General features: G+C 35.9%; 1 protein-coding gene across 3 annotated transcripts in view; it reads right to left on the bottom strand.

The window, feature by feature from the left end:
* The window catches only part of Gclm (Glutamate-cysteine ligase modifier subunit), a 23,683-nt gene extending 13,334 nt beyond the window's left edge, over positions 1-10,349 (bottom strand). The window contains exons 1-7 of one of the 3 annotated variants that reach the window (XM_018537529.1): positions 10,218-10,349; positions 9,979-10,041; positions 9,779-9,896; positions 9,420-9,619; positions 9,232-9,346; positions 8,701-8,888; positions 8,268-8,316 (exon numbers count right to left, since the gene is read on the bottom strand). In XM_018537529.1, coding sequence (XP_018393031.1) covers positions 8,737-8,888; positions 9,232-9,346; positions 9,420-9,619; positions 9,779-9,896; positions 9,979-10,041; positions 10,218-10,307 — 738 coding nt within the window. In that variant the 5' untranslated portion in view covers positions 10,308-10,349 and the 3' untranslated portion in view covers positions 8,268-8,316; positions 8,701-8,736. Of the gene's footprint in view, positions 1-8,267; positions 8,317-8,631; positions 8,889-9,231; positions 9,347-9,419; positions 9,620-9,778; positions 9,897-9,978; positions 10,042-10,217 lie in introns of those variants that run through there. The other 2 variants (XR_001940666.1, XM_018537528.1) reach the window with 2 other exon arrangements.
* Between the last annotated feature and the right edge of the window lie 1,518 nt (positions 10,350-11,867).

Below are 11,867 nucleotides of genomic sequence, written 5' to 3'. Positions count from 1 at the left end.
ATAGCATGTATCCAATCGAACCGTGTTCAATCGTGTGCAAAGTAACGACAAAAGTAACTGTAAATTTCGTTACCGTTACCCAAAAAATGTAACTCGTTACCGTTACAGTTACCAAAAAAAGAAAGTAACGCAGTTACCAGTAAAGTTACCAAAAAAGTAACTTGTAACTGTAACTTCGTTACAAGTAACGAGTTACTTCCATTCCCTGCTTATAACCATGATTTTATAACTGTTTTAATTTTGATTACCGTGGCCAATATTCATAGTTAATTTGTATATTTAAGGGTGTAGCTCCACAACTCACAGTTATAATTTTTAACCGAGATTCAATTTATTCTGATTTATTCCTCATCTCTTTCCAGTTCAATAATATTAAAAATATTAGCATGATTAGAAAAATGAGAAAAATTCTTTAAAAATACCCTCCAAGAATAATATTCCCAAATGCGCAAAAATGTGACAAAAACAACGATGCGATGTATGGTATATTATAGGGGAGAGCGGTCTATCGGACCTATTTACAGTTTTTGTTCTCTATAAGGCGTAAATAAAGTCCGATCATAAATGGTACAGTTCGAAAGATCATTTAATTTCCTTCATTTTTGCTTTAGATCACTTTGACGTATCTCTTACCTGTGTCGAACTATAACGGAAAATGTAAAAATGCATTTTTCGGTCCGATTTGGAACTCATGGATCCAAATCGGACCTCTCCTATTTTTATAAACTTTTAGATAGAATTTTGAAATATTTTAATTAATTTTTGTTAGCATTGAGTAAAAACGAGCAATTTAAAACTCAAAAATAAAAATGCAATTTATATTATTAGAATTAAAATCAATAAAAAATTCCATCAATCTGAGTCTGATAACACATGATATTTTATTGATTTAGTGTTCCTTATCTAGACTAGATTTAGACGGTGAATTTTCTTTCTTCGATGAATTAGCTGGTTTACTCGTCTTTTTCGTGTTTTTGTATAGATCCGATTTGGACACCCAAAGAGAAGTCCGATTTGGACACGGATTCTTTCAAACTTGGAACAAATTTTGCAATAAACCGCAAAAGTAATCACAAAACTTTTGATATTTTTTAATTCTACACTCTTTAATTATCTTAAATCAATTACCGTTCAAATTTTTAACATCTTTTAAATAATGATTTACAAGGATTTTCTTTTTTTAACATAAAATAATAGACTAAAAAGACAAATTAAGAGTCATAACATTAAAATTTTAATCACGTAGTCAAAAAATAAAAGAGAAACAATAAATTCGGAGATATAAATAATATATAACAGAGATAGACATTTTCAATAAAATTTAACCGCAAATCTTCGAATCTTCAAGACTTTACATGTTTCGACTCTTGGATTGAGTCTTCTTCAGAAGTATAAAAAAACGTAGAGATGATATCCGAATCATTGGTGTAAAACAAATAAAGATAAATCCATTATTAGGGCAAGAAATCTGTCTAACAACGATTGGCAGATCGGTAGTAGATCTATGGAAGAATAAAATAAGCTTCCTTTTTTTAAAACAATTTTTGCGTATGATAGCCGAAAATACATATTTGCTGAATCTTCAAGACTTTACATGTTTCGACTCTTGGATTGAGTCTTCTTCAGAAGTATAAAAAAACGTAGAGATGATATCCGAATCATTGGTGTAAAACAAATAAAGATGAATCCATTATTAGGGCAAGAAATCTGTCTAACAACGATTGGCAGATCGGTAGATCTATGGAAGAATAAAATAAGCTTTTTTTTTTTAAAACAATTTTTGCGTATGATAGCCGAAAATACATATTTGTCTATTCTATGAATGTTACGATAGAGTACTACCAAACTGCCGTCACATGTTCGGTGTCTTTAAGAACTTTACATTATAAATAGCACGAAAATCTGTTTAACCGTATTTATTATATTAAAAAGGTCCGATTTGGAACATAGTTCGATTTAGGACATTCTCCCCTATACATAATTGTGTATGTATCTCAAACAGGACAGAACATTCATTGGAGAGACATCCAGACTTGGTTTCAATCTGGTCCATGCACTTAGTACGAATATTTTAAAAACGTACGTTATTCAACGTACAAAGTATGTTTGCATTTGAACATTTAAAAAATGTTTATCTCATGCAAACAATTTTCTAAGTCTGCTCGCGACGTGTTGCTTTCGCTGATTTGCCAAGTGAAAATTTGTTTAAGATCACACGAGTTTTATTTTTGTTACTTCCGGTAACGCGAAAATTTATCAAATTAAAGCTTAGTTCAGACAGCACGCAACAATAAGCGGCAAGCGTCAAGTATAACAATAGCTTGCTGCTCGTAGTGATAAAATAGGAATCTTTTGCTTCTAGCGTGCAAATTTGTCTGGATTATATTAATTTATTTCAGTTTTATAGTCCATTGCATCCTAAAATGGGCGCTTTTAAGAAGTCCAAAATGATAACACTGGATGTTTAATATGCCAAACGTTCGACGTTTTAAATACATTTTTTTAAACATTACTGTGCTGTCTGGGATATAATTGTGCCGATGACATAATTGACGAAAATGCGTTATCGGAGCGACATGCCGGACTTCCTTATTGCATATTCACGACATATCCGATTGTTAATAAAATTCTTTGTCCATCTCTATATGCACTGTTAGCGACGAGAAGGCGAGGGTCCATTTCCCTCTCAGCTCGTCGGCGATCGAGCGACACGCGTTTCTCGAGGCACGTTAAAATCGCGGCTTCTGTGTGCGTAATGCGGTGAATGCGCGCCTACGGTCGTCGGTTTGTTCGACTCTCTTGACTCGATTTCGCGACCGCAATTCTCCCTGGGAAGATATATCTCTCCCTGTGTGCCCCGGCGGATGCCTCTCTTTCTAGCTCCTTGTCTCTCGCTCTCCTCGCCCTCCTCGTCCTTTTCCTGAGCCGGTGCCCTTCTCAGACTCTCCGTCTTTCTCCGACGCGGCTGGGTCCATCGATGGGACCAGGGGGGATGGCCGGAGCGGACCCCGTCGCGGAGACAACATAAAGATTTAAGACTGAGAGATGCGCCAATAAACATGCTGCGCCCCTGCCGCAGTCAGCTCGCGCTTCTTTGCTGTGTGTTCCGTTTCTCCTTCGATTCCGCTCCATTCTGTTCTGTTCTGTTCTGTTCCGTTCGCAACCATTGCATATACTATGCCCGCTCTATACGCGTATATGCGCGTATACAGGGTGTCCTTTTAGCAGTTCTTTTTGTCTTTCGATTCTATATGGTACGAATTTTGGGAATTTTTTCTTACTAAAATTATCCTTAAATGTTCAAATCAAAGAAAATTAATCGACCTGAGAATAAACAGAAACCGAGGCATCTCTAACTATGTATTATACATACAAATATTCTACTTTAGGAAAAAGTTTATTAAGAGCTGGAACACATAATCTTGCATAACGCATGATGCATAAGAAAATGAACCAATCAGAGTCTGTATTTCCTTTCTTTCCAAAGATTCTGATTGGTTGTGATTGATTTTCTTATGCTTTATTCGTTATGAGCTATGCAAAGGTCTCCAGTCTTTACCCATACATAGAAGCTTATAGCAACCATTGCTGCAACATTCATAATAGCTGCGTTTAACAAAAAAAAGTAACTGTTTTAAAATTTTTTTATATAATCAGACTTTATTCGTCATCTCGATAAATGTAAATGAATAAATCAATCATCGACGTCCATTTCCACCAATGGAGATGAACTGTAATCCCGGCTTAATTTATTCTTTATCTTTTTCTACTTCTAAAAGTTAGAAAAAGATTAAAATTAATCTACGTTGGTGGAAATGGGCCTAAAAAATCTTTCAACAGTTGCAAAGCTGTTTTTTTTCTGCAACTATAATGTTGCTGTAATAATCTATGGGAACTTAATCGACATAAAATCGTCCACTATACAATTAGAATTCATTTTGTTATTCACGCATCTGGCGATCTATCTCGTTCTCAACGAACACACCTCTAAAATCCGTCGTATGATTCGAGAGGTGGCTCCTCAGATAACGAGACGCAGGTACACCTGCCAGCTCCTGCACACGGCGGAAATAAAAGCTTTCCAATGCGAAAGGACGGTCGTATACCGCGAAAGTAGTAGATCGGGACGTTGGTCGAGCAAAGCGACAAGAGACTTGAGAGTCAGGGGCCTGGTGCTGCCGATTCTCCTCTACCTCTTTCTCTCTCCGTCTTTCCACCGCGTTCGCTCCTCGACTTATTTATTCCTTTCTCCGTCGCTGGCTCCCTTTCTTCCTCGACTTCTTCTTTATTTCTGTCCTTTTGCCCGTTTTCTGCTTCCGCAAACGACAGCCGCTTATTTATATCCCGTCTTTGCATCGCACGGGGCCGAGCGAGGGTGCTTTTGCGTTTACTCGCTACTGCCGATCCTCTCTCGTTCCATCCCTTTCTTTTTCGTCCTCTCTTCGTCTTTTAACCCGTCGCACCATTCGTAACTTATGTTACGTCACGTCGTCTCGTTAATCATATACCTTACGAACACCTCAATGGCTTCATTAATTACTAGCTGTTTATTCCTTGCGCCGCGAGGCCTTGTCCACGCTAATTTACTATAGCTTCACTGATAACTCGAAGTTTTACTGTTAATTTGTTTTCGATATTTTCTCAGTTCACTCATTGCGTTTTTTTTTTTTTTTCTGTCATTACTCGCGTATCTTCGAATCAGAAGGGTAAATCGCATAACAAAAATAAATAACTTTCTCTCGTCTCCGTCTCTTGTTTTTCTTTCACTGATGTTCTTCTGATTTCACGTATTACATTTTAATTTTCCTCACATTTTATTCACTATGCGACTGTATTAAGTTACTTTAGTACCAGGAACGGCTTAAGGAATTTTTGGCCCAGGGGCTGAAATTCGAAATGGAGCCTCCTTTTTTTCTGAAAAATAGTCCGACAATAGTTTGTTACTAAAAAAAAAACCTGTTTTCCATCCAGTTTTAATATATTTAATAATAGAGAAATATGTTTACCATTTTCTGTCGAACGAGTACGATTGTTCGTCAAACGACTTTTGCCGTCTATGCTTACAATGCAGTTGTCAATATTGCAAAAGAAACACGTAAAAATAATTCACATTTTATTGAAACTTTAGTGGTATTTCCGTACATACAAATAATTTTTCTTGATTTATATTGTACGCAAATTTATTAATTAGAATTTAGATCATCAATCTTATCGTCATCTTCATTTGCAGTAATATTTCTAGTTTTTATTTCGGCAAGAAAAAAGCTGATTAGTTTCGGTAGTTTATTTTTAATGTCATCATATTTCTGCTGCGCTTTACGTTTCGAAGTATCACTAGCACATTTTCGTGAAATCATTACAAACGATATAAACCGATAAACGTTTATAAATATCCTCGATGGATGAAAAAGACAACAAGAATCAAATCGCGGATACGAAACAGTAATAGCATTTTCCACTGAAAAAAATTGTGCAGTTCCGGAATCGTGCTAGGTTCCGATGAAAACTGCATTCCCAATTACAATAAAGGTTACTTTAAGGAACATAAAGTGCGGTTTGTCTTTAAATTCTTCGTTAATTTAACCTATTATTACGTTCTTCGACAATTTACTATTAATTGACAATAATCTTAGTTCTGTAAATGTTAAGTTTTATAGATTTTATGATTACGGTTATTTATTTTTCTATTAAGTCTGTTCTTGTTTTTTATATATATGTATATTTTTATATCTTCGAATTTATTCTCACTTTCCTGTCATGTTATATTATTTCATTTTATCTTTTGACTACGCGATTAAAGAAATTTTAATGTTTGACTCTTAATTTGTCTTTTTAATTTCTATTTAAATCTTAGTTCTCTTAATTCAGTTGGGCGCCAGGCACGAGACAGCGTGCCACCCTTCGCACAACGGGGCCCTCAAAAAAGATAGGGTCCGGGGCCTTAGCAGGGCTGGGCATGTATTTAAAATACTTTTATTTAAAAACGGTAATTGTCAGACAATTGTATTTTGTATTTCAACGGCGTATGAAAATATTTTGCATTGTATTTTTTCTGGAAGTGTATAAAAGTATTTTATATTTTGTATTTCAGTATTAATAATGAAAGATTGAAAGTATTTTATATTTTGTATTTTAAATACTAAGTATTGAAGATTAACGTTATTATTTAAATTACGAAGTACATAAAGCTTTCAACCTTTCAATTTTAAATACAAAATACGTAATACTTTCATGTACATCGCTGAAATATAAAATATAAAATCTACTTTTATTGCGAAAAAACGGTGTTTTTAATAAAAGTATTTTAAATACATGCCCAACCCTGGGCCTTAGTCCCCCCTCCCCCCTCTTAAGCCGGCTCTGCTTAGTACAGATTTTCCGGTTCTTTATTACACACGATGATGTCTCAGATTAATTTTCGTCACTTTAACAAATACATAAACATTTTTATACGCGATTTTTACATATATCTTAATATCTTTAGAAAATAATTATGTATTTAAAAAAAAAATGTATATAAATGTTATAAGTATACAACATAAAACTCTAAAGTCTAAGGACATTTCCAGAATACCTCACGAATAAAATGTGCTGTACGGATAACTGCTTGATGCTCCCAGTTTTTCAAAGAAATGTATGCAGGACATAAATGATCCAATCGTATGTTATACTAAGGATTAACTCCGAACTCAACGTTGAATAAAAAAAGTAATGGACCTTGAGTCTTACATTCAATTTCGTACGCTTAATAGGAAAAATCTTTTTTTTAGTATAATAGTTTTCTTCCATGCGATTCGCTACGGATGAGTCTCGCCGTCTGGCTTGAAACATCGTCGCTTTAAACATCTCTCCTCCGGGATCGAATGAGAGCGATATCAGGACTGCGTTCGGAAATATCACCAAGGTTTTCCCGAGTATCATCTTATCCTTGTTGTTCATTCAATATTAAACAAGGATAAGATGATACCACGAGGGGGTTGAGAAACGCGGCACAGGGTTACGCACCGTTCGCGACAAAAGCGATCAAACGAGAGGAGAGCTGAGCAAATAAACGTTGAAAAGAGGAACAAAACCGACATTATGTGGCATTAACATACAAAGTATGTCAGACTCGCGATCCGCAAGCATAACATAGTATCGCGGGGCTCGCATACCCGGCTTCTCAACGCAGTGGCTGTGAGAATGAAGGAAAGAAAGAGACAAAGGGAGAGAGAGGGAATATACACGCGTTCACATGTGTGTGCGTATTCGAGGGAGAAAGAGAGAGAGAGAGAGAGAGAGACGGAAGGGAGGAGCTGCCGTTGAGTATAGAACGAAGGACGAGGAGGGTAGAATGATGAACGTGGTGTATAGGTGGAGGGCTCGCGCGACAAGGACAAAAGAGGGAGCGGAAAAGGCAGTGGATCGCTAAATAGGCGCTCATGAGACGCGCCCTTCGATACCTCCTCGCCCTCGTACTCCTTAACGAATTTTATACACAGCGACATCGCCACAATTATCCCATGATTTTTCCAAGTAAAACACAAAAGTTACGACGATATAAAGCCATCGTTACGACCTTACTTGTCACTTATGATATAAGTTTGTTTTTAAGTATCAAATAACGCCATAATGACGTTTTATGATACAATTACGACTTTATTATTGTGACTCTGTGTTCTACTTGGTTTACTCTTCGAATTTATCTTTCCTGTCATAAAAAATAGAAATAGTAGTTTATGTAAATATTTCGACGTTATCAATTTTATTGCTGGTGTTGCTTTAGAAATTTGAAAGGGTCTTCCTGCCTTTTCGCATTTCATTCGCAGAATCCGACACTCCGGCAAGAGAGAGAGAGAGAGAGAGAGAAGCAAGGCAGAAAAGGAGAGCGTTATCCTTGCGGTCCTCTGTAAGTTCCGTCCTTTCGCTTCGTCGCCGTCTTCGCGGTGTGTGTGTGCGCCACGCGGTGGCGGCTTAACGCAAAAGAGGGCTCCCAGGAGAACGGGGAATGGAACGAGAAGAGCAGAATAGCAGACCCAGGCGGGTAAGGGAAAGATCCGAGAAGGCAGCAGCACAAGGCGGTAGTGGCAAAGGGAAAAAACGAAGCGCATATATCGGGGCCGACCGACGACAACAACGACGATATGCTGCGGGGATACGCATACACATACACGCGTATATACAGAAAAGGATCTCCTCTGGTGTCACCACTGTTCGCCGGACTCGCGATCGGCTACCGCTAGCGAAGGGCTGCAAGCCGCTCGAGGACGATAAAACTATCTCGCATGGTCTGCACGTAGAAAGAAATAAATATCGAACGAGGCAATGGCGCGTGACCTACAAAAAAATTCTCTTGTAACTCGGAGGATAAAAATATTGTCGAATTTGGAAAATATCTTCGACAGTCACTCACTTGGCCTTTTTTCAAGAAATTATAATATTTATTTCTCATATAGTTTACAATGATTAACTATTGAGAAAATCAAAAGGTTAAATAAAAATGAAAATGCGCATCTAAGTACGTCATGCTATAAAAATTTGTACAAAAACTTGCAAGTCAACTGATAAGACGCCTAACACAGTGCAATACTCTATAAAAGCTTATAATAATATCATATATCATATGTACAATAAAATGTTCAAAATGCTCATGATCACAAAAATTAAGTGTAAATTATTCATGTGTAAAAACATGTTAATACAGAATATGAGACACATTACCTCGTGCAGAAATAACATTTAGCGGTGCTACTAACGTTAAGGTTTAACATTAGACTTGTTAATGCGCAGTAAGTACCCTTTCGATGATAAAATTCCACGGCATTTGAGGTGAATTTGATATCTTATCAGCCAGTATAAATAGGCAGTAGATCCGAATATATTCTCTAATACTTCTTGAGGAAGAATTTCTACAAAAAGGAATGCCGAAAAATAAAATTAATCTTATGCTTAATAATCAATTATTCTAACCCTCCGCAATATGAGACTTTTATCCTTTTTGATCGCAATCTGAATCTTCAAACTTTAGTATAAATTTTTACATTGATGTATATAAGAATCTAAACAAATGTTTACATGTAAAAACTTTAATGAATTTTTATTATATAGAAGCTAGATTGTATTTTACTTATATTACAGATTTAAATTTATCTATCAGAATTAATAATAAAAAAATCAACGGTGCTTTCAAAGTTCAATATTGCCAGGAAAAAGTAATACTAATTTATTTTGTTTTAATTGAAAAATACTCACGACAGGGATCACTATGAGTTAGCAACTGAATATCATTTTCTTTAGTAAATTCCTGCAAGGCTGGTGGCACCACACAGCACGTAGCTAAATTAATCTGTACAATGTTTGGTTTTATCTGTAACAAATCAACATCATAAATATGGATGAAGATAGATCGAAATGAATATCACTTTGCAATTTAATCTTACATCAGCCCACTGGAACAGTTCAATGAAAGTGTTTGTGTTAATATCGCTCAATCCAACACTGGACAGCTTGTCAACTTTTACGTATTCTTCTATGATGGACCATATTTTTTTTAACGATGACAGCATATCTTCTGGACTCTCAGCACTTTTGTAAGCTATTACTAGTGATTCTATAGTATCTGTATGAAGTGTCTCAAATGCTACAAAACATAAAACACATTACAAACACATAGGATTGCTCCTTTTAGCTCAATTTCTTGCATCATTCGTCTCTTTTTTTCGTATCAACGTGAAACGAAAAACTATGCAAGTTCAATAAAAAGACCTTATTTAAAAAAATGTATTATGGCTAGGAATACCTTGATCCAATGCTTCTTTCAATGAATTAACATCGGGTGATGAAATAAATACTTTTACGGTGATCTTCAAGTCTTTTCTATCCATGTCCTGTAAACTCGTATCCTTCTTACCGTTGATCTAGAGTTATAATTGACAGAAAACATTGATCAACCGTTCAGAAAAACATTTCCAATCGCTCCTAAAAATCACATATACGTACAATTGTCTCGTCATCTCCCTTGCTTTGTTCATCGTTTAGAACGATCTTCAGCGTCTCGATCAACTGAAACGTATCAACGAAGTGACGTTAGAGATGAAATTTCGGCAAGTATATACGCAACCTAACCTCGGCTCCAAGAACAATAAATCGATCGCTGTCGCGCGACACGATTATGACGTATACTTGATGCAGAATTATGGAGAACGCGACGTTATGCGATAGCTATCGTGATAACTGACCTCATCCGTCGAATTTTGACTCGCCTTCTGTTTCGCTTCGCTCAGGGAGAGTATGTTCCCAGTGTTGACGAACAAACTGTGCGAGAGCATATCGAACGACCGACACGGAATTCCCACGGCAAGTCCGACCTATCGGCGGTTACCGCGTACATTTATACGCTATCGACGTTAAGAGCGGTAAAGTGATGTCATCGATCGTGACTTTTCAATTCGCGGAAAAAAAAAAGTGCGATAGTTTTCTACGCGAGTCGACGAGGGATTCGAATATCAGAGCTTTTCTCAATTATTTCCAGATTTTTTTTTTTTCAATAAATTATGTCATACAGTCATCGAATTAAAGATATCTTCAATTGGGAAAGAACGAAAGTCACGATCAAATCTCTTGCGTGATCTTTGTTGTATGTGGAACAACTCTGATAACATCGATAAGATATTTGCTGGTCCTAATTAAGAGAATAAAAAAGTATAATTATTATTAAAATTACAAATTTAAAAAAAAAATCGGTCATTTCGGAAAAGAGGATTTAATGCCTGTTTCTACACAAGATATGTATATAGTTATATATAATTTTAACAATTCTAATTCATTATTAATCTCTAATTAATCTTTAATAATAGTTAATTAATCTCTAATGAATTTGTCTAATTTTAAAAATTAGGAAAAGATGGGAAGCAAGTTGAACTGAGACTAATGTTAATTTACATTGATAAAAATGGCCAACGCCTCTAGGAAGTTTACTGTTTATGTGATTTTAAATATGAAAATAATTTTTTAAATCATATTTTACATAAAATAGAAACTGCGCTCGTCGCTCTGCACATCGGAAGTATTTCGGGTCTCTTTTTGTACTTTCGTTTATTAAATTTTGAAGTATTATATCACAAATTCCCTCATTCGGAAAATAATAGATGACGTCAAAGAACGCTACTCGAAAATTGTATGAATATGTAAACTAAAATTATCTAATTTTTTCCCATATATAATTCATATAAATGTCTCTTCGTAATTTTTTTCAATTTACATGCAAGGAGCATATTTTCGTTACTAAAAAATTATTTATAATTTTTCTCTACTTAAACTATATTTGCATAATAAAAAGACGAAAGGAACATTCATAAACGAAAGAAGAATGAATAAAGTAACGAACATTATGCATAATTAGTTTAACAAGCCTGTAATTGCCTGCAGTTTCGTCATCGTATTACACGCGCATCATTCAAAACTCATTATTGGAACGCGAAATTAGCCGATAAACGGCGGGTGGCAGCACTGAATGGACGATTGCGAAAAATCGTGCCCTCGTCATGACGCGCCCGCGGCCTAAATATAAATATAAATATAAATCGCCGAGCTATACACATAATATACGATTATATGGATGTGTTTGTCGCAATTGGAACCCTGTTGAATTAATTACCGACAGGTGTGACACCCGCACGCCGCACGAAGAAGAGCAGGGGAAAACTTCTTTCAGAAGTTTGCCGTCCCGCCAGTGGCGTAACTACAGGGGGGGGCAGAGGGGGCAACGGCCCCGTGCCCATTTAATTTTATTTTTAATTGCGTTGTCTAATTAACCATTTGCCTTAATACTCTATAAGTCGTTTTTAGGATATCTCTATACCGACAGATATATAAGTATATAACTATAA

This window comes from Cyphomyrmex costatus, unplaced genomic scaffold, assembly GCF_001594065.2.
Source record: "Cyphomyrmex costatus isolate MS0001 unplaced genomic scaffold, Ccosl1.0 scaffold176, whole genome shotgun sequence".
NCBI classification, from domain to species: Eukaryota; Metazoa; Arthropoda; class Insecta; order Hymenoptera; family Formicidae; genus Cyphomyrmex; species Cyphomyrmex costatus.
The sequence above is the reverse complement of the archived record's forward strand: the minus strand, read 5'-3'. Positions and strand labels throughout refer to the sequence as shown.